General features: G+C 48.2%; 2 protein-coding genes across 2 annotated transcripts; both read right to left on the bottom strand.

The window, feature by feature from the left end:
* Positions 1-6,081: 6,081 nt before the first annotated feature.
* LOC125554884 (protein RGF1 INDUCIBLE TRANSCRIPTION FACTOR 1) lies at positions 6,082-8,568 on the bottom strand. The gene is made up of 2 exons (XM_048718289.2): positions 7,778-8,568; positions 6,082-7,244 (listed from the first exon to the last, which is right to left on the bottom strand). The coding sequence occupies exons 1-2, from the start codon at positions 7,835-7,837 to the stop codon at positions 6,561-6,563; spliced, it is 744 nt and encodes a 247-aa protein (XP_048574246.1). The 5' UTR covers positions 7,838-8,568; the 3' UTR covers positions 6,082-6,560.
* Positions 8,569-16,356: 7,788 nt separating this feature from the next.
* LOC125546529 (Duplicated homeodomain-like superfamily protein) lies at positions 16,357-26,353 on the bottom strand. The gene is made up of 5 exons (XM_048710762.2): positions 23,791-26,353; positions 23,373-23,700; positions 22,461-23,258; positions 20,788-21,954; positions 16,357-19,851 (listed from the first exon to the last, which is right to left on the bottom strand). The coding sequence occupies exons 2-5, from the start codon at positions 23,575-23,577 to the stop codon at positions 16,766-16,768; spliced, it is 5,256 nt and encodes a 1,751-aa protein (XP_048566719.2). The 5' UTR covers positions 23,578-23,700; positions 23,791-26,353; the 3' UTR covers positions 16,357-16,765.
* Between the last annotated feature and the right edge of the window lie 1,023 nt (positions 26,354-27,376).

A 27,376-nucleotide genomic window follows, 5' to 3' on the forward strand; every position in this document is an offset into this window, starting at 1 on the left:
AACGGAAGAAGCAAAAACCCGACACAGTAGTACTGCCGAGGGGCGGTACTACTGCCTGACAACATAGCACGGTACTACCGCGGAGCGAAAGCGGTACTACCGTGGTAGGCGCGGATGTAAAAAATTACATCCGCCCCTACTACCGCGAGGGAGCGGTACTAGCCTGGTGGGCAACGGTAGTGCAGCTCCAGGGGAGCGGTACTACCGTGGGCACCTGTGGTACTATCGCATCGCAGCACGGTACTACCGCTGGTGCCTACGGTACTACCGCTCACCTGGGAGCAGTACTACCGCGAGCCAACGCAGCAGCCAGAAAGAAGGCGGCGAGAAAGCGGAGGATGCTCCAAGGGAAAGGAGGGGACAAGAAGGAGACGTGTACGTGATGATTCCACCCAAACCTTTCCGACGCGGACCCCCTCTTAATAGTACGGCTTTCCTACGAGTCAAATCCACCAAAAAGAAACGTAGAAAAGACGTCGTCTTCAACAGTCTTCGAGGGGCACCCAACCGTCTTGTGCCTGGCGATGAAATGTCTGGGATACTCAAGGCACATGATTAGTCCGCAAACGCGTTGTCATCAATCACCAAAACACCTTAGGGATAAATATGCTCTTACACTAGGTGATCCTACTACGTAGCAAATCTTGAATTGAGATTCATGATGATGTTCTTTAAATTTCTAATACAAAATTTAATAGTGTCACATGATCATACCATAGGCGAAAATTAAATAATACAACAACTTGACAGGAGCCTGAATTATTTTGGGCATTTAGTTAAATCGCTCTCCATCCTCCCGATCAAGATCCAAAGGCTCAGTCGCCTTCTACTTTCTCTAGCCTTCTTAGTCCACCTATAATAATACTAAATGAAAAAAATGAAGTTTTTCAATAAAGAATGAATTAGTGGCATTGTATTACTGAAGAAAGAAATCATGGAAGGAAATTTGACACCCATCAAAATAGCTAGAAACAGCCCTGGTATCTCTAACCTCCTTTTTTGCAGATGATAGTTTGTTTTTCTTCAAGGCATCAGTAGATCAAGCAAAGGTTATCAAGAGAGTTTTGGAGACCTGCCAAAGGGCCACGGGTCAACTACTGAGTGCAAACAAATGTTCACTTCTTTTTAACGAATTCTGTCCGAAGGAGACCAGAAATGGAATCAAAGGTGGTCTGGAGGTAGAAACAACATCATTTGAGAGTAAATACCTGGATTACCGACACCTGGGAGAATGAAGGATGAACATTTCCAGCCCATCATGGACAGATTCCGAAAGCGTTGCAATGATTGGTCCGAAAAATTTATGTCTTTTGCTCCTAAGGAAGTGCATGTCAAGTCGGTGGTCCAGACCCTCCCAACCTACACGATGGGTGTCTTCCTCCTATCTAAAGGTTTCCGCGAGAAGTATGAGAGGATGATTCAAGAGTTCTGGTGGGGAGACGATGAAGGGCACATGAAAGTGCACTGGATGTCGTGGGAACGCATGATAAAACCGAAAAGAGCAGGGGGAATTGGATTTAGGGATATGCACCTTTTCAACCTAGCCTTATTAGCGAGACAAGGCTGGAGACTTATCCAAAAACCAGACAGCCTATGTGCGAGAGTGTTGAAATCCAAGTACTACCCAAACGGGAACCTACTGGATACCCTTTTTTGCGACTGATGCTTCACCGGCGTGGAGGGCCATTGAAGCCGATCTACAGCTGCTGGAAAAAGGCATTGTATGGCGTGTGGGTGATGGGAGAAAAAATCAGATCCAGAGAGATCAGTGGATACCAAGGGAAGAAGGGCTCGGATCGGCAAGCTTTATCAGAAGGTCAACACGAAGATGGGTCAACCAACTTATGTTGCCTGACAGAAGAGCATGGAACGGGGAATTGATAAGACAAATCTTTTACCCATTTGATGCTGATGAATTTTGCAGAATTAAGATCCCCAATGCAGTGGTGGATGACCGGATTGCATGGCATTATGAGAGCAATGGGGTTTTCTCGGTCAAGAGCGCATACAAAGTGGCTGCCTCCATTGAACAACAAAACAGGCATACCCCTGCCAGCTCATCTAGCTCCCCGGGAGATCGAAGCATTTGGGACATAATATGGAAAGCAAAAGTTCCGGAAGAGGTCAAAATATTCTGTTGGAGGATTGCAACGAACACCCTTCCTACAAACAGGTTCCGAAGAACTATAACACGATGCCACATGCAATATCTGCGGCAATAGAGTGGAAGATGAGTATCATGCTGTGGTAAGGTGCACGAAAAGCAGGGCGCTAAGATTTGCCATTAGGAAACTGTGGCAATTGCCGGCAGAGGAGAAATTTTGGCACACAGGTGATGACTGGCTGCAGCTGTTGCTAGGCACGGAACCTGAGGAATCTCGTCGCAAAATAATGTTACTGTTATGGAGGTGCTGGCACTTGCGGGATGATTGTGTGCATAGTGAAGGCGGAGAATCTATTGGGCAATCAGTGTGCTTCCTACACAAGTACGAGGAAGATCACCCCAGTTTGGACTAGTAATGGATATTAAAGAGGCTCTGACTTGTTTTGAGTCGTTCAAAATTGCTACTGTGGGGAGGAAATGCAACACCATGGCACATGAAGCTGCGGCGGTTGCGAGAAGAGAACGCAATTTCATGAAGATAGCCGACGTGCCAGACTGCATGTGTTCGCTCTTTAGGGCTGAATGTAATCCCCCCCCCCCCCCCCCTAGAGTAATGCTTACCGTCACTCTTGTTTCTCAAAAAAAAGGGAAAAAGGGACAAAATTTGTGCACACTCGGAAAATTGTGCTTTTTATGCAAGAATAAGCATATAATAGTGGATTTTTCGAAAAAAAAAGAGGAAATTTTCTAAGAAGGAATGGATTAGTGACATTGGTATCACCCTTAAAAAGAAAAAAAAAGGAAATTAAAACCAAAATAAAATAAAATAATAAAAATTCCTACAAAAGAATGAATTACTGGCATTTGTACTATCTTTTAAAGAGAAATAAAATAAAAAAGTTGCTCACAAATTTAAACTAAAACTCTACTTTTTAAATATGCAAAAAATAAGTACATAATGGTGCAAGTTTCTTACTCTAGCATAATTTACACACATATTGAATACTGCTTGTGAGTATATTTCACACACAAGAATAAAATGATGTTTTCTGAAAAAGAATAGATTAGTAGTATTGGTATTACCCTTAAAGGGCAAAGAAAATAAAAAAAACAAATCATTACATAATTGGCGATATATCAAGTGAAAACTGGTTTCAGTGAAAATCTGAAAACTTTTCGCGTGGGTCATCGGATCTGTGATGAACGACACAGATTCAAGGTGGGATCCCTAACCTGCCACTTAAACGCTAATTAGCAGATAACCCCTGTTAGGTGGGAAATCTTTTGAGTGCTCGCGGCTGTATCAGTTCGTCTCTTGTCCGGCCGTTTGCGCTCTTCCGGCCACTACAGGGCCTCTGTCGGTGCTAGACTGGACCTTCACCGGGTTGCGGCTCACCCTCCACCGGCCACAACTCGCGCCAGGATTTGCCTTTCGCCTGCCACGACTCAACCTTAGTAACACTAAGATCTCGCCGGATTCTCATCTACCTGCACCAGGATCTTGCCGCGGCGCCGGCGAACTTGGTCTCGCAAATCAACGGGCAGGAAACAAGTGCTCTTCCCCCACTGAGTGCAATTTGGAGTCCGCAGTGTTGCTCCACGCTACGGCGACCCAGTGCTGCCTCACGCAACAGTACGAGAGAAGAAGAGGCAACATCTGACCACCAACAAAAATCACGCAACAGGCGCGGCAACGAGCTCTTTGTGCAGGTAGATGAGAAGTTGTTGGACATTCACGCTTCGAAGGGTGAGTCGTGGCCGGCGAAGGGCGAGAGAGCAAATCATGGCGCGAATTCTGTCCGATGGATGGTGGGCCGCAGCCCGGATGAAGGTCCAGTCTACTGTCGACGGAGACCCTGTCGGGGCCGGCAGAGCGCAAGTGCAAACAGCTGGAGAATCCATCACCGCTGCAGCGGGCGAGATGGAAGACGAACTTTTACCAAAAAGGCTTTCGTCCCGCTTTATATATAAAACAATGATCAACTACACCCCAAGTACAAACACACCTCACCACAACACACCCTTGAGATGGAAGGCGAACTGATACAGCCGCGACCACTCAAAAGATTTTCCACCTTAGTGGTGGATAACAGGGGTTTATCTGCTAATTAGTGTTTAAGTGGCAGGTTAGGATCCCACCTTGAATCTGTATCCTTCATTACGGATCAGATGACCCACACGAAAAGTTTCTAGATTTTCACTGAAACCCAGTTTTCACTTGATACATCGCCTACATAATTTGCACACATTTTACACATATATTATGCTTTCTATAATATGCAAGAATAACCATATAATAATAATAATAATAAATCACAAAAAGTAAGTTAAGAAAGAATGAGTTAGTGGCATTGGTGTTGCCCCTAAAGAAGAAATAAAATGAAACCAAATTAAAAAAATATGTTTTCCAAAGAAAATGAATTAGTGGCATTGGTATTATCATTTAAGAAAGAAATAACATGAGAAAAAAAAGCTGCAGACAACTTTGTACTGAAATTACACTTTTTGTAATAGTACATAGGTAACATACAATAGTGTAACTTCGCATTTTAATATATACACATATTTTATAGTACTTGTGTGTGTACATTTTCGCACACCAACATCTCAAAAATACTCACTAAAATTAAGAAAAACGAATAAAAACAAAAACAAAAGCAAAAGCACATAAAAACAAGAAGAAAATAAAGGCAACGGGTAATGGGCTTGAAGCCCAATAAGCAAAAACAGGGGCAAGTCAAAAATTCAGCCCAGGAAGTTATGAAATAACTCAAGGGAAAAAAACACGAATCTTGACAAAAGATTGAACGATCAAAGAATGTATATTGCTAAGGTGGACTGCAGAATACTAGCTATCGGACTTGTTTTGCTTAATTAACAGTGTAACCCATACATTTGACAAAAGGATTAATTGCACGCCGATTTTCATGAATTAAGTAAGACTATCCAATGCTTAATCACATGATGATTTCACGAATTAATAGCTGGGTCACTCATATTATCTGCCCTCAACTTTCACTCTTGTTCAATACAACGAGCAAGCAATCGCTTCAATACGTCTCGCTCAATCCAGGCATTCTGCCCTGCTTCGGAAGCTCTAGGCAATCTACAGTGCCGAATTCACACAAGAACAAAAATGCGTACTCAATTTGATATACATTTTATTCCCCCACAATCCATATTAATTGTCGTTGATTTAGTACAAACTTGGCAATTGATATGGATTGAAGGGAGTAGAATATTTGAGCAATTTATTCGTTGGTAAGCTAAACTACGAAAGTGCCGCATGTGTTGAGTTTCAAATGCTCATCAGACAACCCCCGAAAAGGAAAGGAAAATCGCACCTTATGAAAGTGTCACGTTCGACAACTTCGTGCAAGTGCATGCTCATTGCCATGGGAAAGGAAAACAGATTGGGGCCTGTGGAACAAAATTTGCAAACATGTTGCCATTGGAAAGGAAAATAGACTGGTGAACCTTAGTTTCAGTAGTTTCTTCAAACAAGACGCTGTATGGTTTCATTCTGGTTAATGGAACCGGAGAGAGGCCTCCCTGTTCTTCTAAAAAAAGGAAAATAGATGTGGGGCCTATGGAACAAAATGTGCAAACATGTTGCGGTTGTTGCCTGCATTATCCCTTAAGATGATCTTTTTTCTTTCTTTTTGGGCAGGCTAATGAGTTGAAGAAAAAGCTCTTGCGCAAGTAACAATGTATCTCCACGTGTGTGCTCTTTTGTTGAAAATTACACGAAGATGATCTCAGTCAACATGCGGTGTTCCCAATGTGTGCAAGCAGCGTAAAAATCTTAGGTCCTGCTGCTGAAGCAGAGCATTGCAGATTAGATGCCCATGTGTTTTTGCACTCAGAAACCAAATATACCACCTATGCAAATTCATATCAAAGTATCTCGGTTTCATTTAACTCAACCCATGATTGAAGGAAGAACTAGACCAAAGCATGATCAGTACAAGTAATAATCAGAGCAAAAGGATTCAAATTTCATATTAGCAACATAATTGGCAAAAATGGCGACATCAATGTCAATCAACAGCATCTGGACATTTGCACGATGAAACACAATCAGGAAGCATATAGCTGAATTCAATTAGCAAGCATGCTCCCATCCCCAATCCCCCCATCTTGCCGCCGGCAACCATATTTACAGACAGATCAGCTGCAGCTAGCAGCAATCAAGACTCAAAAGCCACCACAAAACTATTCCATTGTTACCTGGCTGGTCATACTATTAGACTACTTTCTCATGACATCCAAAAAAATTCTCAGGACATTACCAAAAAGTTAAGAACAATTACCAGAAGTTGAAGACCGGAAGTTGCAGAGCAGGATCATCTGCATAACTTAGCTGCAGAAGATTTTCAGTCCTAAAGATGGCAAAGGCTACTCAGTAATCCCTTCTCCCTGTCAAAACTTCACTGCAATGCAACCCTAGCTGGAGTCAGACGGCGAGGTTGCCGAACGGCGCCCGGTGCGGGACGCCCTTGCGCCGGTGTGCAGGCTGCGGCGGCGGCGGTGGCGTCGAGGTCCGGTCGGCGGCATTGCGCGGCGGGGAGGAAGGGGGGGAGGAGGCGTTGCCGTCGTGGCGGCAGCCGGGGAACTTGCAGCTGAGCGAGCAGAAGCGGAAGGCCTCGAGCAGGCCGCGGCCGCAGCCGCACTGGTTGACGAAGCTCGAGGCGCTGCGGGCGTGCCTGAGCTGCGGGCCGCGCTCCCTGAGGAAGACGACGCGCGCGCCGTTGATGACGTAGGTCTGCACGCCGCCCACGTCCAGGAGGCCCCGGACGTCCGCCACGAGGAGCACGCTGCTGTAGGTGGAGCGGCGGACCCGGATGACGCGGTGGCCGCGGTGGCCCTGGTCGGCGCACAGCGAGCAGAGCGCGCCGGCGACGTCGGCGCAGTCGAGGCAGAACATGGCGCGCACGCCGCCGCGGCGCGAGTCGGGGTGCGTCTTGCACGGCGTGTAGAAGCGCGCCGACATCATGGGGCGCAGCCACCGGGGCCACCGCTCGCCGCCCGCGGACGCCGCCTGCTCCTGCTCCTCCACCTCCGCAGACTCCTCGTCCTCCTGCTCCTCCACCTCCGCAGACTTCTCGTCCTCCTCCTCCGGCTCAGGGCCGTCATCATCCTGCAGGCGACAACAGCAAGATCGGTCAGAGAGATCGCCCTCCTTGAAAATGGGAATCACCAGGGAATGGCCATGCACGCAACGTGTTCGTCCGTGGGAATCCGCCGAAGGAGGAGCAATTACGAACAGATTAACCACCCGGGCAGGATTTTATTCCGTTCATTTCGAACCAACGCAACCAAATGCGGCACTACCCACGCATGAAAAACCGCAAGAACGAAAATCGAACCCCTGGAAGGGGTGGGTGAGGGCAAGAGAGGGTTTTTGAAGGAGAGGGGGAAAACGCCCGTCTTTCCGAGATGGCGAGATCGATCTTCCGTCCATCGCCATTGCATTGCCCCCAGGATCCACCTAGCGCTTTCGACACGAGCAATCGGCCCAATGCAGCAGTAACGCGCGGAAAAGGGAGGAGGAGGGTGGCAGATCAAGAAACGGTTTCGTTCTTTCCCGGAGGTGGGGCACGGGGAATCAAGAACGCGGAGCACAGGAGGGAGAGGAGCGGGCAAGAAATGGGGGATGGCGTAGGGTTTTACCAAGCTGCGGCGGTCCTTGGGGAGGAGCTCCTTGCAGGGGGAGTCGTGGTCGATCGCCATGGCGGCTGGGCGTGACACGCGCCGCGCGGCGAGGGCGGAGGAAAAGGTGGGGCGCCGCGGGGGGATCCAAGAGCCCGGCGGGTTGGTGGGTTGGGTGCGGGTGGACTCCGGAAGGAGAGGCGGATCGGCTGGCTCTGACTCGTGGAGGAAATGGTGGGCCGGGCTTGTATTGATGGGCTCGCACGAGAATGCAAGAGTGGGAGGAGTCTCTCTTTCAAAGCATCATCGAAGCTTTTCTCAAACAAAGAAAAAACATCATCGGAGTTAGGATAATGCTGAAACAATGATTGGGTCGTCGTCCAAAAAGGATTGGACGACGACCCCAAATCTAGTTATGCGCGTGTGGCCAGGAGCAGAGGTGGGCAACAACATGGTCACCGTTGCATAAAGGGGGGAAGCAAGAGCAACTCTAGCAGAGTCGTGTACGACACCAATCGACATAATAACTGTCAATATTAAGAGTGACTCTAGTAGAGTCGTGTATGACCCTGGTCCACATAATAACTGTTAATATAATGACTTTGGGCCAAAATGACACTAGCAGTGTCACCATATGGGTGTCGATCGGCATAGTTTATGAAGCTTGCTAAATAAACGACCTCGTAGCCTCCATATTTGAGGGTCGGGGAGGCCAACTTGGAGCTCGCTTCATATACCAACCGCAGCATGGGAGAAAGTTCCGGCTTCTAATTCCTCGCGCCACAGTCGGGTTTGAAGCTCGACGCCGCTCATACACGCATCTCCATGTCCCGGTTAATAAATGAGTGGGGCGACGTGACCGGTAGCCACCGAGCCATGGCGTCAACCTCCACCCCACCCCACCCCCCCTCTCCCCCCAATTCCCAAGGTGGTTGTTCAGATGGCCACACGGCTTCATCCTCGGCTATAGAGCATCTTAGCAAAGCGTCTCCATCATGGAAGCTTTACCCCCTCCCACACCTCCTCCTCTCTCAACGACAAATGTCGTCGCGCTGGAACGCAACCTACTGGCTGAACACAGCGGCAGCGAATCTGACGACCGTAGGGAACTAGGCCTCTTTGTCTAGCTGAAGGAGTAGAAGGACGTTGTCCCCGTCAACCAGTCGCCCCCTCACCCTGGTGAATGACGTCGTCCCCATAGTGGCATAGCCAAAGCCTGAGGACCCGATCGACGTTGTGCTCGAGATCACCGCCCCCCAAGCTCCTAATGAGGCGCAAATCATCCGTGAGTATGGCTCCCCACTCACTCACGGCTCCACACTCACCGACGAGGAGGATGGGCGGCAGCTCGCGACTGTCGATCGTGAGTCTGGCCCTACGCAAGGATACCTCGTCCGCAGAGGAGGACGAGATGGCAACGCCGACATGGAGGACATCGACGAAGGCGATGACTAGACGGTGCCAGCCACCTAGTAGCATATGTAGCAATGTCGCTCGAATAACGCTATGTATCATCAGTACATCATAGGTGACCGAAGTTTCGGGGTATGATCAAAACTCGGCAGGTGCTACCTTATAACTGAATTTGGAGTCCTTGCATCAAATCGGGCGTCTTGGCAAGTAGGCACGCCAGGTGAGGAGGCCATGGAGCGGCGGCGGGCCCATTCCAACAGTGAGCAGGGCATCCCATGCAGCAGCGGCAACAGGAGAGGAGACGTCGTGGGCGGAGAGGAAGGGAAGGGAATTTTCTTTTCTAAGAATTGCCCACGACCGCGTAAAAATGAGGTAGTGGGGCAGCAGATAGGGGTTCGGCTAGGTGCGGTTAATTCCTCGAAACAGAAAAAAAAATGGAGGAGCCAACGGCTTTTAAGCAGTTAACTCCTCAAAACAGAAATTTTGGAGGAGCTAATACTCCCTCCATTTCAAAATAAGTGTCTTAACTGTACTAACTCTAGTACAAAGTTGTATTAAGGCTGAGACACTTATTTTGGAACGAAGGGAGTAGTTTTTAAGGAGTCATCAGCTAGGTGCGGTTAACTCCTCAAAACAGAAAATTAAATTTGGAGAAGCAAACAGTTTTTAAGGAATCGGCTAGGGACATGCCAATAATAATATCTCGCCTTGCAAATGTACTGGTTTCTTGGGGGTGAAACTAGCAAGCACATGATGTGCCTGCCGTTCCTGGCAAACCGTATGACCCTACACTACACGTTGCGTCCTTGTGTTGACAGACTGCCAGACAGGCAAGAAACCTTTTTTTTAGGGGTCACCCACTTTCCCCTGCTACAGTAACTGAATGGCGACTTGGCGATTTGCCGGCGACTGGCTTCTTGCCGTTTCTTCTTCTTGTTTCTTTCTTCTTCCTTTTGGATTTCTTATCCTCCCCTAATCTCAGTTTCTAGTTTCCTTCTTTCTCTATGATCCTTTTATATCCTCTACCGTCCTTTCTCAAGTCATTTTTCTCCTGTTCCTATCTGCTAGCCATTTCTTTTACAGTCCCAAATTCCTATTTTTTCTCTTCCTTTTATCCCAGATAGCTGATTTCTTTGCCTAGCGTTCTGGGTTTGTGCCGGAGTCAGGGGCGATGGCGGCGGCGCCGGAAATTGAAGGCTGTACGGCTCCTCGAGGGATGGGGATCGGATACGATGCGGTTGAACTAGTTGACTGGACCTCCTTCAGAAAGCAGGGGTCAGAGTTGCTCAAGAGGTCCAAAGATCCCCTGAGATGTTTGGGTCGGATGAGAGAAAGGGCTAGGGAATTCCTTGGGCATGATTTTGGACGGCTGCAAAAGGTTTCTATAGTGAATAAAATCGTATTGATGACAGATAAGGTGGGGATTTTGCCCTATCAAGGTGAGGAGCGGACGCAGGATTTTATATCTATGAAAGGGGAGCAGAATTGTGAGGTGAAGGAAAGGCCTTGCATCATTTTCCAAGGGTCAGTACTCTCCTTTTCGGGAGATCTCGCAGCAGCCAGTACTGAAGGTGCTCAGACCAGGAAGAACTGGGTTATTGATGGCCCGGTGGAGGCGGATGTGATGACACTCTTGCTGGATGGGGATAACCTACCTGTTCCTATGGATGATGATTTTGGGAGGAGTTTTCGAATCGAAGCTCAGTCTAATTCCGTAAGAGATGTACTGGAAGTGAATTTGGGAGAGAATGACGAGGTTGCTAGTGTGTGTGCACACGTTCAGGGACCCATTCATATGTGTGCTAATGTCGGTCTTGGTATTCATCTAATAAAAGAGCAATCGTGTTCTGATCATGTCCGTCTTAATTTCAATCCTTTTGAGAAGCCAACTGAACTGAAACGGAACTATGCAGCGAAGTTCACGAATAAGGAGATATGTACTGTTCGCTTTGATTATGGAGTCTCAGTGGAGGAGGATCCAGATCCAGGGGGTAGTTGGGTACTGGGAAATCATTCAGTACACCTGAAGGAAGAAGCTGGTTCTACTGATCCAAGAAACATGTCATTTCTTCAGTACGCATGCTACACTGGTATAAAGAAGCATCTATTTTTGCCTGTCCGTACAACAGTTTACATCGTTGACTTGTCTGATGGAAGCAAGGGTTCTAGTCCAGCTGTGCCATACCAGGAAAATACGAACAAGAAGAAAACCATAAGGGCAGATGGTGAGGCACTGGATAGCTCTGTTTTAGGTCATATACTGGATGAATCGGCGGCATCCCTCGAGGATGACCGCCGGGAACAATGAATATCATGTGCTTGAATTGTCGGGGTTGTGGGCGGCCCGAGACAGTTCGTGAGATTAGTAACCTAATTAGGTTGCAACGCCCTGGTCTGGTCTTTCTCTCGGAGACCAAGATGTCTGCCAAGAGAGCACAAGGGCTAAAATGGAGATTTGGGTTCACAAATGCTTTTGGAGTTAACTGTGTGGGATTAAGTGGAGGACTTTGCCTATACTGGAATAACAACTCAATTGTGACTTTGAAATCTTTTAGCGGGTCACACATTGATGTCATGGTTCAGGATGATAGTGTTGGAGATATGGAGTGGCGATTCACCGGATTCTACGGTGATCCGAAGAGAACAAAGAGGAAAAGATGTTGGGACCTACTGAAATTCATGAGAAGGGAATATAATAACCCGTGGGTCTGTGCGGGCGACTTTAATGAAGTTTTGCATGCCTCCGAGCAACTAGGTGGTAATGAGAGGCAGGAGTGGAAGATGGAGGTTTTTAGGGATACCATTGAATATTGCCGTTTTGAGGACTTGGGCTACTTTGGCCTACCTTACACTTGGGACAATAGACAACAAGGGGATAGCAACATCAAGGTCCGGCTTGACCGAGCTTTGGGGGATGATAGATTTGTGGAGTGTTTTGATAATACAGTGGTTAACCATGTCCAGTGTGCCGAATCTGACCACTGTGCTCTCCTCATCTCTATCAGGAAGTCTGAATGGATGGAGGAAGGAAGGGAAGGTAGACCTTTTCGATTCGAGAATGCTTGGACTCGACACGATCGGTATACACAAGTAGTAGAGGATTCGTGGCACGTTAATACTAGTAATCTGCAAGGGATAAGTGCAGCTTTGAGTGGGGTGCGGCAGAGACTACAGAATTGGAGTAAATCTGAGTTTGGATCGGTGAAAAGACAGTTGAAATCCCTTCGGGCTCGGCTGGGGTATGTTCGACAAAATTCGCTTTTATCCAGACCGTGCAGAGAGGAGATGGAACTCATAGCCAGAATTTCAGAGTTGCTATCTAGGGAGGAAGCTTTGGAGAAACAGCATTCAAGAGCCCTTTGGCTAGCTGCTGGAGATCGTAATACGTCTTTTTTTCAGGCCAAGGCTAAGGAACGTGCACGTATTAACAAAATTAAGTCGCTGAAGAGGGAAGATGGATCAGTTGCTAATTCTCAACCTGAGCTAGAAGCAGAGGTTCTCAATTATTATCAGGGACTGTTTACTGCTCAAGATGGAACCGACCCAGATCTGGTGACTTCTTGGGTTGATCGGAAGGTGGATGATGCAATGAACAGTAGACTTTGTGCACCGGTTACGAACGATGAAATAGAGCAAGCTCTTTTTATGATGCATCCTGATAGATCACCAGGCCCTGATGGATTTACCGCTGGCTTCTACATCCGTCATTGGAACATTTTAAAAGACACGGTATGTGAGGCAGTGAGGGATTTCCTGGAAGGTGGTCAAATGCCTGAGATGGTTAATTCCACGGTGTTGGTTCTCATTCCGAAGGTTAAAAACCCGCAACATCTCGGTCAATATCGGCCTATTTCTTTATGTAACGTGCTTTACAAATTAGCTTCGAAGGTGTTAGCCTTGAGATTGAGACTGTTACTGCAAGGATTAATCTCTGAAGAGCAGAGCGCTTTCGTTCCGGGCCGACTGATTACGGACAACGTACTCTTGGCATATGAGTGTATCCATTTTTTGAAGAGGAAGAAAGGAAAATCCGGGGCTTGTGCGGTGAAGCTTGATATGGCAAAAGCTTATGATCATGTAGAATGGTCATACTTGAGAGCTATCATGAGCAAACTTGGCTTTGCAGATGCATGGATTAATAGAGTTATGTCCTGTGTGGAAACAGTTTCTTTTTCAGTTAGGGTTAATGGCAATTACTCTCAAATATTCAAACCTTCAAAGGGTATTAGGCAAGGTGATCCAATTTCTCCGTACCTTTTTCTCCTATGTGCAGAAGGCTTTTCTTGTATGTTGAAGAAGTATGGAGCTGGACATTTATCTCGTGGAGTGAGAGTTGGTATTCACTGTCCATGGATTTCTCACCTTCTTTTTGCAGATGACTGTATGGTATTCACTCAGGCGACAGCTGAATGTGCTAATAGATTACAAGAAGTTCTGGAAAGATACCGTATTGGATCGGGCCAAATGGTTAACAAACAGAAGTCAGCTATATTTTTTAGCGGGAATTCTGATGACAATATGAAGGCGGCTATCCATCAGGGCACGGAGATTACAGTTGAGGCACTAGTTGAGAAATATTTGGGTCTCCCTACAGCTCTGGGAAGGTCCACTGATGAGAATTTTCAACATATTTTGGCTACTATTAAGAGACTTGTGGCGGGATGGGCACCTAAACTTCTTAGTAGTGCTGGACGTGAGGTGCTTATTAAGTCTATATGCCAAGCTATTCCAACTTACTCGATGAGCTGTTTCAAACTTTCCAAGAAGTTATGTAAAAAGATCACTGCAGTACTGGCTCGGTTCTGGTGGGGAGGAGATGAAAAAAAAGGAAAATGCATTGGGTTAAATGGAAGGATCTCGCTATACCAAAGGTTTGTGGTGGTATGGGGTTCAAAGATCTCGTACTCTTCAATAAAGCTATGTTAGCGAAGCAAGGGTGGCGATTGATTTGTAATCCCAACTCGTTGTGTGCTCGGGTCTTGAGAGGTAAATATTATCATGAAGGTAATCTATTGACAGCCGGAAATAAGAGGAATGCTTCTCATACATGAAGAGCGATTTTGTATGGCCGTGAAGCTCTAAAGTTGGGCCTAATTAAACGCATTGGTGATGGTGCAAGCACGAGAATTTGGGATGATCCTTGGATACCTTCAAACTCAACTTTAAAACCAATTGTAAGGCTTCCTTCATCGGATGTTAACCTTGTGGAGGAATTGATGAACCCGGTTACGGGAGAATGGGATGAACAAGTATTGGAAACAAATTTTGTTCCGGTCGATGCCCAGGCTATTATGAGAATTCCAACTGGTCGCCTTGATGGAGACTTGTGGGGATGGCATTTGGAAAGGAACGGTAATTTTTCAGTCCGCTCTGCTTATAGGGCGCTTCTTGTAGCAAATACTACTATCAATCCAGTGATGGGCTCAAGAGGATCTGAACAAGTTTTCTGGAAGAAGCTATGGAAGATGAGAGTGCCTCCTAAGGTTCGTAATTTTTGGTGGCGAATCATCAAGAAGTTTATTCCTTGCCGTCAGGTTCTGAAGGATAGACATATTGAGAAAATTTCGTTTTGCCAATCATGTGGGCGAGATGAGACTATTAGGCACGCACTGTTTGAGTGTACATGGGCAAAACTTTTCTGGCAACAGCTGAAGGCTGTTACTTCATTCAAGCTACCTGACCTTCATCCGGGTACTTGGGCCATAGACCTTATTGACAGTGAGGTGATTTCTTTAGATGATGCAGCTGTTGTTCTTTGTGGAGGATGGGCTGTGTGGTCGGAGAGGAATGCTAGGCACCATGAGGAGCAAGTTAGAATGGTGCCTCAATCTGTTAAGTGGACAACAGATATTGCTATGGATCTCTGTGTTGCTGCTGGCAAGAATAAAGTGTGTGGCCCAAAGGTGCAAGTCAAGTGGCAGCCACCGCAAGAAGGAAGTCTGAAGATGAATGTGGATGCTAGCTTCCAGGTGAACTCGAATGAGAGAGCTACGGGTCTAGTCCTACGTGACCATTCTGGATCCTTGATCAGAGGCCAAGCTTTATGGTATGGGCAAGCTGAAAATGCTTTGATTATGGAAGCTTTTGCTGTTAGGGATGGAACTAAACTGGCTTGCGATCTAGGCCTCGGCAACATCACAATAGAAACTGATGCGAGAGAGGTAGTCAACCTCTGGAGGAGTCGAGAGCAGGGAAGATCAGAAATTGCACCGATTCTCCAAGAGATTGAAGAGCTCAGTAGCAATTTGGAATTTTTCCAACTGAACTTCATTGGGCGTGGAGCTAATGAAGGGGCACATCTTTGTGCTAAGCAGGCTTCTTCGATTAGAAGGAGATGTTTATGGATCAACTTTGTTCCTAGGTTTCTAGTTGAATGCCTGCAGAATGATTGTAATGCTACTGTTTAATGATAGCTCTTGTTTCGCAAAAAAAAAACTTTTTTAGGGGTGGAAACCTGAGATGCGCTGCTCATCATCTCCGGTGTCAAACGGGAGAGGCGGGACGAGAAGTGCATCGCTGCACCTGCACGCAGTGGCAGCTGCACAGACGGAAGCATCACAGTGACCCAACGTAGGTCCATCATTCACGGTGCTCATCTCTTCGCCTCCCCTACGTTGCCTCCAACGTAGGTCCATCGTCCAGATTATCTGAGATGAGATGAGCTTAGTTTACAAGGCCTTCTTCCTCTGGCATAATCACCATCAGTTCTTCCCAATCTCATCCACCATGGACAGTTAATTCTTCGTCCAAGCACCATACCGGAATCCAGGCACGGCAACACGTGGAGAAGAAACGGGAGAGGCCAGCAAGGGAACACAAGATAATTGCATTGCATGGATCAGAAACAGGAAAGCACGCTGCTGTCAACTTCACCCCCAGCGCTCACACGGTTCATACCGCCGGAGCAAAACCATCAGAACTGACGGCCATGTCCAGCGGCAAATTAGGGGAAGAAAGAATTGCGCAAACCGTTTTAACCCGCTGCAAAAACTCGCATGCCATGCGCCGTGCGTGCGCCCCTCGCTTCGACAGCCGATGCTGCTCGTGTCCAACATGACAGCGAAGTGAGCACATTTCATTTCCCTGCAGGCAGCAGCGGGTTAAAGTGATAAAGGAATAAAACGGTAATGTTACACAACAATCATGATCATCAGAAACAGAAACACAAAAGCAAAACAAGGCACCAATTAACCAAAACTACAGCAGGAGAGGAATCTGCTGAGTTGAGCATCAACATTACCATATTACAATCATCTGTCTGTGAGGTTTCTGCATTGCATAATAAAAACCGGATACATAAATAACAAAGCCCTACCGACAAACCGCCTTTGTCGCCTCTAGCAAACCTACAGCCACTGCTGGCAACATCCAAAAAACAACTAAAATTAAGTATGACGACGGAGCTGCAGAAAAGAGTTAATCCCACGACAAAAGAAAGCCCTACGACGATATGGACAGGAAAGCCATTCGCTTTCCCTGCTGTTGTTTCAGTTCCTTCCATCCCAAGTTACAAAAACTAAATATGGTACAGGGAGAGAGCAAAAGAAAAGCATGCACTATTTGCCCGCCTAATGCTACTACTGGTGGCTGCTGCTGCTACCTGTTTCCTATGTCTTTCCAGGGGTGGTCGGCGTCCTTGCCCAGGAACTTCGAGCTCGAGCCATACTGCGCCTTGAGCGCCGCCACCGGGTCTGACACGGGGCTCACGAGGATCCCAGCGCCACCGAGCCGCGCGGCTTTCCCGGGCTGCTGCTGCTGGAACCCTGAGATGAGCTCTATTCCGTTCCTCTTCTGCAGATCGGCGTAGCTTTCCAGCCGCTTCGGGTCTGATGGAAGCTGCTGCCGCAAAGGCTGTTGGTACTCTCCGAATACGCCCAGTGAGCCATTTTTAGCCGAGTAAAATGGCACGCTGGCCATTGATGATCTCTGGCATTTCGCCACCCTGAACAAAGACGACTCGGGCTGTGCTGTGCTCCCATCCAGGTGAGTGTAGCTCCTCACCACTCGCTCGTCCTGCCCAAAGTGGGCAGTATTTGTGGGCCTAGATGAATAAACCATGCGATCCATTCCACTGCCCAACAATCCTGCTGCTGTCGTTGGCGGGGGAGGCTTGCTTCTCGTTACATTCGATGATGAGCCAGAACTTTGCAAGGATGATTGATGGCTCAGAATTTTCCCAAATAACTTGACATCACCAGGGCGCTTCACCTGATCACAACTCTCAGTGCTTGCCTTGTGGGAACAGGGCTTCAACTGGCCTTCCCGTAATTCTTTGCTGCTCCCATTCATCAGAAACCCAGCAGATGTGCTTGAGAGACCTGAGCTGCCCGACCTGCCATTCTGGTATTTCGTTATTGTGAACTGATCCGGATGAGAAATTCCCACACTGCCACTTACAGTGCTATCAGAAAAGGCGGGTATATCGACTGCCAGATGATGATTCCGTCTGTGCTGCAAGTATCCATCAATATTGCGGAACAGAACATCATGCTGGCTCCGAGATTGTTCATTAAATACTGGGAACTTGTTCATGTCCTTGGGCCCTGGAGTATTGCTGACTCTGTTGGCATGATCACCAAAATTTGGTGAAGTTATGGAGGCTATGCCCTCAAAACGAATTGAGGTAGGATCAGGAAGGTCAGAACTAAACTGAACAGGCATCAAATCCTTTGGAGTAAGAGGGGTAACCTGTGATTTTGGCTTTGCTGGGAGCAGATCTGTTGGCACGCTTTGCTGATAACTCGAAGTAAATGCAGGCCTAATACAGGAAACACCGGCCATGTCCGAGAAATGGGTGACATTTTCCTTGCTGCCACTTTCTCCAGGTAAGCAAACAGAGGGAGTCGAATTTCCAGCTTTCACGTGTGCACTCTCAGGTGCATGTTTTGAAGGTCCTTCGATACTGGATACCTTACTACAGTGTTCCCCAGGTAAGCAAACAGAGAGGGTCAAATTTCCAGCCTTCATGTGTGCACTCAAGGGTGCTTGTTGAGAAGGTCCTTCCACACTAGATTCCTTGGTGCAAATCCCTTCATACACCTTGCTCGACTGGATGACTCCAGGTAAGAAAACCGGGGTGGTTAAATTTCCAGCGCTGATGGGTGCACCACTCTCGGGAGCATGTTCCCTGCTGGATACCTGAGTGCAAATCATTTCAGACACCTTGCTCGGCTCAATAACTTCAACATTGTGCAGACTGGTGCTGATTTCCAGGTGTGCTCCCACAGGCAGCTCAGTTGAAGAGGCCATGGCTCCGTTGCCATGCGCACTCACTTGGTTACTGTGCTCTCTGTTCTCCATACTCCCTGTGCTCTCAGAAGAATTGATATCGATAGGAGCACATGAAGGTGTTGATTCATGAGTGGCTTCACTTGACTGTCTATGATCAACAGGAATGTTACAATTATTAGTATCCTCTGCCTTGATCTCACCTTCCTCAAATGTTAGGTCCACAATATCTGGCCCATCTGATCTATCAGTTTCTGACTGTTTAAAGGCGATACCAGATAGAAGATGCCCCTGAAGGGTTTTATCAACAGAAGGACAAACCTCCATCTCCATCTCCACAGGAGACTGTGTGCTACAAATAGGAGAATCCATCTCAGCAGCACATGCCTCGTCAGTATCACTCCTACCTCCACTGGCATCACCTGTCGGCAAACCAGCATCGGTAGTCTGCTGATAGATCAAATCCAAACCAAGTGAAATGCGAGCCTTGCTGAAAAATACCTTGCACTGCTCATATGACTTGCTCTTCACATATGAAGAAATTCGAGCAAAATCCTTCCCATGGTTATTCAGAGCCTCGATGAACAGTGACTTCTCATTGTCGTTCCAATCAACTGAGTCAACTTCGCATTCCTGGTCTGAGAGATCGTCTTCCTCATCAAAGCTCTTGTCTGCCTCTGGAGTTGCTATAAGATACTCCATTCTTGTGGCACCTATCTTTTGGCCATGATCAGCAGAACTGGTAATGCATGAGCCCATTCCTTCAGGGGAGAGAGTTCCACATATACCTGCCAAGACATCAGCAGCTACAGATTCCCTCTCGTGCAGAGATACATTAGCAATGCCATCCTTATCCAAAGATCCTTTGGCCACAGCCGAAACATCAGACCTACAAGAAGTCCGAATGACAGACTTTGCAGTATCTTTCTCCACTCTGTTTGCATAATCAAGACCATGGGCAGCCACGACCGATGCAGCATTTCCAAGCATATCAAGAGATGCAGCATTCTCAGGATTCCATTTCTTTCCAGATTTTGTTCCTAGGTAATTGCCAGTGGGTTGTTGCTGCCGAAGATCCAGAAGTTTCTTAACTTCTCGGAAACTGTCAGATTTATGGTGCTTGTAGTAGAACTCAACACAATCAGCTGTTGTCTTGTGCTGTAGAAAATTGGAGATTTTAGAGAAATTCTTGCCAAATGAAGCAAGCATCTGCATAAAAACTTCCTTCTCTTCATGCGTCCATGGATTTATCACTGACCGCTCCTTCTCAACTGAAACAGGATCCTCAATCAAACCATTCTTGCTGACAAAACTAGCACTTTCTTTCTCTTTTTCATCTATAATTAATGCTGGCATTTTCAAGTAATTTCTGCAGCGCTTAAACTGAAATTCTGTAAACATCTTGTTTGCAACATCTGATATTTCTGTGGTAGGAAACGTACTCAGATTACCAGCTGTAAACGAAAAGAACACCAAGTCAAATAGGGCACAAATACAAATTGTATGAAATTGCATGCATATCATAGATACTCATAAGTAAATAACACAACAGTGGTGAGTAAATGCATAAGAGCGGCAAAGGCGGATAGAAGTAAGACAAGATAGTTGCAAACAAAAGTATATTCAAAGGCACACCGAAGACATGCAAAGGCAGTGCAAAGAGAAAAGAAAGCAGAACATTGGAAAACTTGTATAACATATCCCTTTATGTCTATCATCATGCCATAAAGTATCGATCTGAATTCACTAAGTCATCCTTTATACAGACATTAAGGCAATACAAACATTAAGGCAATAAGGCCTACTGCAGTAACTTCGTAGGAGGTAGCCAAAAGTATAATATGTTCTAAAACCAACTTATCCATGTGTAGATATCAAGGGGGGAAAAGGCTAAAGTATATGATCTAAATCTAACTCATCCATGTGTAGATTTCAAGAAATTATTCCATACATAGTAGATTTGCAATTTTGTATATCTGATAAAGACAAAATGGCGGGTACTAGTGACATTTTGATGACAGCTGGTGTCATCGGTTTCTAGGAATTGACTCTTTTCCAAGAATTCCCATACGTCCAAGGGACTAAATCTGTGACATATTATCAAATATCATCGTCCACAACTTTTTATGCATGAATTGCTTTTCTTTGAAGTGCCACAGAAAAATGTGTGGCAGCTTCAACAAACAGGAAGGCAGGGTATATATTAGCATAATACCAAAACATTCAGAGGATGTTCCCTTATAACTTAAATATCATAGCACATTTATTTGATTGACGGCTAAACACCACACAGAACTTTTGAAAGGTAAAAAAGCACCGTTGAAACTATATTTTCTACAAGTAAATAATGGGATAATATGTACTTTGAGTAAGTAGAGGGAAATACTGACCAGGCATGCCCAATCGAGAGCGATTAGACGAGCGTTGCCTCTGAGATCCACTCTGTGATGCACGGTTGCTCTGATCAGTGCGTTTATTAGACTTTGGGCGCTGCTTTCTTACAGAGAGGAGCCGCACATCCTCTTTCCACAGGTGTCGCAGCACCTTGAACTTGAAGGTAAGTGCTTGCTCTTTGAATCTTAGTCTATTTTTATGTATGCCAAGCTTCTTTCTGACACTCAGGTCATTCTTCATTTCACTGGATAAACCAAGACATGGTTGACCAGCAGGCAAAGGTTTGAAAACCAGTTCATTAAATTCTTTTGCTATATCATTGTTCACAGCAATAATTGAAGGGATTAAGTTATGGCTGTCGATATGGTGTGAGCACTGCCTCGTTGACAAGGCATTGCTGCCATCAGCTTTCATGGAACTAACATTATCATGGGACAAACCAGGCTCCGGCGTCAGACAGTGGGCATCAATTTCAGACCCAGTTCCTTCAGAAGGCTTCAATGGGGCCACATCTGCAGCTACAGCAACCTGAGCTTCAGCAACAACTCCAGGACATGCAACACTCTCCCCCGATGAGACTGCTGTTACACTGCGAACAGGAGCTGTTACAACATCCATCAAGTCTACACCGTTAGCATCAGCTTCCTGCCCCACAGAAAGCTTGCAAGGAGTGAGCACCCCTTGTTCTTTAGGGGAAGAAGATGTTCCACAGATCTCAGGCATGGCTAGAACTTTTGATGTCTCAGGCTTGGCTAGAACTTTTGATGTCGCAGGCTTGGCTAGAGTTTTTGATGTCCCACTAGAAGGTGAAGGATTTTGTGCATCTTCAAGAGCCTTGTTTTCCGATTCAGTACTCACTGATTTAAGTTCACATTCCAATGAATCAATCTCAAGCTCGGTCTTCTCAAGCTCCCTGGCTATGTTTTCTTTCAGTAGCAATAACTTACTACTATTTGTCAGTCTTCTCGAATCCCCAGAACAAGAATCTTCATGTTGAAGTAGTTCAGCAAGGACATTGGCAAGGGAGCCAATGCGATCACCATCAAGTTGACCTAACTTAATGGGGATTTCATCGTTGTAAGCCTGGACCTCCGCCCCGGGGATATCTTTATTGGAAACTGTGACTGTATTTGTCGTCAGTTCACAGGATTTATCTTCAGGCACTGCAGTTAAACGTGAAGGTAACAGTCAGTTTTCAAGACATTTGATGTGCATGGTCTCTCCCGGCTCAGTTCCATTATAAACATGAACAAAGTGTCTTAGCGTAGCATGACAAAATGAAGATGCTGAGGACCAGCAACTAATGTACTACTGTCGCAACAATATAAATCTAACAGGAAGGTGTCTATTAGTGGATTGAACGGACATACTGTGGATATGGTGAATGCAAAACCAAGGGTAAAAGATGTATAGTGGAGGACCATTTGTTTTGTGTGTGTGTGTGTGCGGGGGGGGGGGATCGAGCAAGATGAATGAAGTACAAATGCTATCTCATGGGCACATTTATGAAGTTCAAGCAGAGCATTGTTTTCAAATAAACTATACTTTTTTCATTCATTCCTAATAGAACTGATTCAGCAACAGCATGTTGACCTAGATTAAAACAGGAATTATTCACATGGAAAACAACTGGGATAAACCAAGGAAAAGGTCAAAACGGGTTGCATACCAGGAGAACAAGATGGAGGTGCAGATGGTGCTGCCGGTGCAGCCACTGGAGATGCGCAAAGTGCAGGTGCAGGTGGTGGTGCAGCCGGTGCTGCCACTGGAGATGCACAAAGTGCAGGTGCAGGTGCAGGTGCGCCATCAACTTCCTTCTGTTCAACGCCGCCTGGGCTCCCTTCAGCAACAGGTTCAGCAGATTCTGAAGAACCAGGCACCTTCTGCTTCTCATATTTGGCCAAGCCTTGCCCCCATCCAAGCCGGGGCTTCTTCCTGGGTGTCTCCTCCTCAGCCGACTGTGAATCTGCCACAGCCGCAGACTGCGACGGGGCGTTCTTCTCTGAAGCCGCCCCTGCAGTAGCGCTCTGACGAGCTGACAAAGGTCCAGCACCAGCTGCGTCTGTAGCGTCAGATCTGCTCTCCCTCCGGCGCAGCGGCCGCCAAGGAGTCGCACGGGGTTGGTGTTCTCTATCCTCCCTGTCAGCCCTATCACTGGGAGGGTCGTAACAGATCGGCACAGCAACTGACCTCAGAGGAGACCTCCTCAAGGGTGGGGGAGGCGGGGGCTCCTGGTGGCCTCTTGGGAAGTCGCCTCCATAGCTCCTAAACGGAGACCTCCGGTAGGATCCCCGCAAGTCACGGCCGTCCCTCCGGCCGCCGCCGCCACCATAGCGGCTGAAACCCTTATAGCCGGCGGGAGGGTCCTCCTCCAGCCAGTAGCGGTCGGAGCGCGAGGGCGTGTAGCCCAGCGGCTCGTCGGGGTAGGAGCGGTCATAGGCGCCGGCGCCCTGCCTGTAATAGCCCTCTGAAACAGCAGAAAGGGTGGGGGGAATCAGCGGGGCAGGAGGAGAAGCGTTGCAGCACGGCAGCGGAGGTGGCGGCCGCATCAGATCTGAGGGCCTGGGAGGCGGAAACCTACCTGAGGAGGCCGAAGACGCGGTCCTGCGGGGCGAGGGCCGGGCGTGGTCGCGCAGGGGCGGCGGCGGCGGCGGCGGGTGGTACGGGGAATCCCTCCAGCGCGGCGTGGCGGGGGGCGCCGGCAGGAGGGGGTCCCCGGCGGCCACGTCGTGCCTGCGGCCGTCCCTGTAGAGGAACTCCCTCCGATCCGGCGGAGGCGGAGGCATCCACGGCGTCGTTGCGGTCGTCGTCCCAGCGGCGCGTATCCCCAGCTCCGGCGGGCGCCGCAAATCACATACGCGCGGCCGAACCAAGTCCACAGCGTCGCCGGCCTCCTATCCAGGAGCAACCTACAGGGGAGCGGGCACACAGGTCAGGAAAAAAGAAACCCCTGGCCGGAGACGGCCGGCGGCAGGCGGATTCAGAGGCGTAAGACTTACAATCCCGGCGGAGGCGGCGCTGGGCAGGTCCCGGGAGTCACAGGGCGTCGGTCCCAGAGACGGAGCACCACGCGGAGGCTCCAGGAACGGGGCGGGGAAGGCCGTCGAGGGCCGCCCACCGGTGTGGAGGCGGCGGAGGGAGATGCGAACCGTAGCGGAGGCCCTTTGCCCACGGCCTCACGAGCAGGGAGGCGAGGGCGGGCGGGCGGGCGGGCCGGGCGTTGTCTGATCTGCGGGGGCGGGCCGGAGGAGGCGCGGCGGTGGCGGAGGCGGGCGGGGGAGGGAGAGGGAGAGAGGGGAGGAGGTGGGGGGGAAGAAAGAGAGACGAGAGAAAGAGAGAGAGGCGGAAGGGAAGGGAACGGAGGCTGTGGCAACGTGAGCCGATAAAGCGGACGCAGCCGGGACTTAACCCCATTTGATTCGCACCCCCCTCGCGTCCGCGTGCCCCACCCCGCCCCGCCCTACCCCGGAGAGGGGGGTGGAAAGAAAAAACAAATCTTTTTTGCCCCAGACCAAGAAAATCTTTTTTATCGGCTTGCTCCACTAATTTATTGCACGGGGGAGGGGAGAAAAAAAAGGCGAAAAGGAAAGGATAAACGAGAGAGAGAGAGAGAGAGAGAGAGCGGGAGGCAGTCTGCGACGCAAGCAACTGGCCTGGCGCCAGCCGGGCGCGCGCGGGGTTACCTCGCCTGCCCCTGCCCTGCCGCGGGATTTACGGGCGCTGCCACCGGCCCCGCGTGGGCCCGCGCTGGCAGCGGCCCTGACCGCCCCGGACGGGCTCCCACCGCACCGCTGGCGCAGCAGTCCGGATCGGGGACGACGCCATCGGCATCGGCATCTCTCCCGACCGACGACGGCGGTGAAGGCCATCGCCGGCGTGCCTCCACCGCGGTGGACGCCGGCGACGAGCGAGCGATCCGGGTCCCCCGCCGGCGAGGCCGCGGCCGATCTCCGCATGCATTAAGGAGCGAGCGAGCCGGAGTAGATCGATCGGAGCTGAGGGGGGAGAGGGCGAGCCGGAGCAGATCGATCGGAGCTGAGGGGAGTAGCAGGCGGTCGATGGATGGATGGATGGATGGAGTCTGGTCTGGTTAGGCAGCGGCGGTGGTGAAGCTCGGCGGGGGAGAGGGAGGAGATGGACACCGCGGGTGAAGAAGCCATCATCGGCCATGTTTACCGAGAAATTTCCACCGCCGTGACAGGGGAGGAGCGGGATCAGGGTGAATCTGGGCGCTCCGTCGGGCGACGGACGGCCAGGATGAGGCCCCTGGCAGGGGGAGAAAGGAACAAGCCCGGGGCCGGTTGGGGTGGCGTAGCAAAGCGATCGATGGGATATTTGGTAACGGAGGCGGTCCGGGGGTAGGTTCTGACGACGGATCGGGCTTTGCGGCGAGATTGGGAGGGAAAAAAAAAATTGGTTGGTGGCCGCTCATGGACGTGGCTTCCGTGGGCCCCGCCGCTCTGATGGCTTGTTTACTCGCTCGCTCGGCGCCCTGAACGTTCTACTGCTCGTTCCAAATAGTAATATTCGCATTTTCCTGAAAATTATTCTCGCGGGGTTGTTTGAGAGTACTGGCTTGCCTAAGGGAATTTTGTCACGCTTTTCATGTCTATGACATGTGGGTATCATATATTAACTAAGGAGAGGGGAAGAGCCCCTTCGTCAATGGTTTACGAGGTATGGTTACAAAGCGAATCACACCTCACTCCATGCTCCCATTGTATTGCTGCCTACGAAGCGAGCATCCAATGGTCCCTCTCCTCGCAGCACTCCCGCTTATATCGCCATACTTTGCACTTGCTCGTAATCCGACGGGGTACCTCTCGCAGGCATGGCGATCCCCCGTCAAACACAAATGGTGCTTCGATGCTTCCACGGCTCCCACATGGCCAGTAGACATACGATGCGCACCATCTTCGTGCGGCGTCCCTGTTGTCCGTGCCTAGCACACCTTTTCGAGAGTGATTCCCCCACACGCGGATCGCCTTGCACCACACCCAATGCCTGGAGGATCCTGGCCCATAGATCCCGTGCAAATACGCAATGCAGGTGTAGATGGTCAATTGTCTCCTCGTGTCATCGGTTCTTGGTCACAGGACAAGCAAAGAACCGTCATCTTAATGGGGCTCGCGATTTCCATGTGAATACGGCAGTTGGTCATAGTCCGTTATTGTGATAGATATTTGTGATTTTTGCAATACAAAGCAAGAAATACGGGTCGAGACGAGTTGGCGGGGTGCTAACTCGAGTAATTGTGGTGGACAGTATGGCGGTAAAGACGACAACACGTCGTTGCCACATGCCCATCGACAATGGTGGTGGCTAGGGGAGATGCGGCTAGATGGGTGCTGGACAAGTGAGCTCATTCTGGAGTTAGGGTTCCATGAGCATGGCCTTATCCTCTTGGCCCAAACACCGGACAGTGTGCCCCTCTTACAAAAGGAAGTTGCTCAGCGCAAAAATCTCGATTGGTTAGGTTAGTCATTGGCTAATTGAGTAGTCGATCGGCTACCTCTATGAGTCGAGTCGAGACACCTAGTCGACAATCATGTTATGATTGGATGACTGTAACATAACTACTATTGACTAGCTGCTCGACACATAATCCATGCTGCAAGGTCTCAATAATTATTCCAGTGTGATGGAAACTTGAATGTGCATAATATGAAAGTAGTATGATTACCTATACTTGTTCAACTATTTGAGTTATAAAAAGATAGGGTTTTGTGCGTCTTCTTGTGCCAAAAGTTAGTGTGAAGGTTGAGCGTATCTGTATATTTTCTAGGTTTGTCTTGATCACTTGGAGACTCCAATTATAACTCACCCATTTATCACTTAGCATGTGTAAGTTGTTTCTACTTTGTCTTTCATGAAAACATGGCTCCTGGTTGAATTATTTGTGGAAGTCTATGTTGGACATCTTTTTTGCAACATAGGCAATTTATTTATGTCATATGAAGATTACAGGTTGCAACATACTTTCCCGCTTCAAAACCTAAAGCCTATATATTTAGTCTGAAGATAAACTTTATAACATATGATCAAGTTTGAAGAAAATATGTCAACGTTTGCAATATCAAATCAGTACTGGTAAATCTGTCCATCGTCAAATGTTTTTATATTGTATTTTTTTGTCATTGGTGAGGTTGGCTTCACTCATAAATTGGTTAAAGTGTATGCATACCTTTGTCTTGCGTTAATCCACCTGAACTTGATGGCAGCATCAATCTTTGCTCCAAGTTGGAAGCCTTCTTCAGGTCACAATCAATTGATGAACACCTTCAGTTTTGTCCATTCATCTAACAATATGGAAAGCCTTTTCATTTAAGCCCTTCTCCGTTTGGCCATTATCACAAAATGTACGCGTGCTTCAAGCCTATATTTTTATCAAGGTGAATATCTTGAATTTCCTCTTCGCAACCTCGGTGACATTTTTCCAGATAATGTGGTTCCCACATGGGTGATTGAAATCATCCTTTCTACGCAAGTCAATGGTTGGTACCTGACCTTCAACAACATTCTGTACATATGTTGAGTTAGTTCAAAGAGCATAACTAAAATTTGTTTACACCTATAGATTGCTTG

Source organism: Triticum urartu, chromosome 1A (genome assembly GCF_056163025.1).
Source record: "Triticum urartu cultivar PI428250 chromosome 1A, HENAU_Tu73, whole genome shotgun sequence".
NCBI lineage: Eukaryota > Viridiplantae > Streptophyta > Magnoliopsida > Poales > Poaceae > Triticum > Triticum urartu.

Coding starts and splice junctions, on each gene's coding strand:
- LOC125554884 (XM_048718289.2), bottom strand. CDS start 7,837: ATGGCGATCGACCACGACTCCCCCTGCAAGGAGCTCCTCCCCAAGGAC. Junction 7,245..7,777: donor CCAAGGACCGCCGCAGCTTG/GTAAAACCCTAC, acceptor TGTCGCCTGCAG/GATGATGACGGCCCTGAGCC.
- LOC125546529 (XM_048710762.2), bottom strand. CDS start 23,577: ATGCCTCCGCCTCCGCCGGATCGGAGGGAGTTCCTCTACAGGGACGGC. Junction 21,955..22,460: donor ACCTCCATCTTGTTCTCCTG/GTATGCAACCCG, acceptor GTTTAACTGCAG/TGCCTGAAGATAAATCCTGT. Junction 19,852..20,787: donor CTCTCGATTGGGCATGCCTG/GTCAGTATTTCC, acceptor TTTCGTTTACAG/CTGGTAATCTGAGTACGTTT.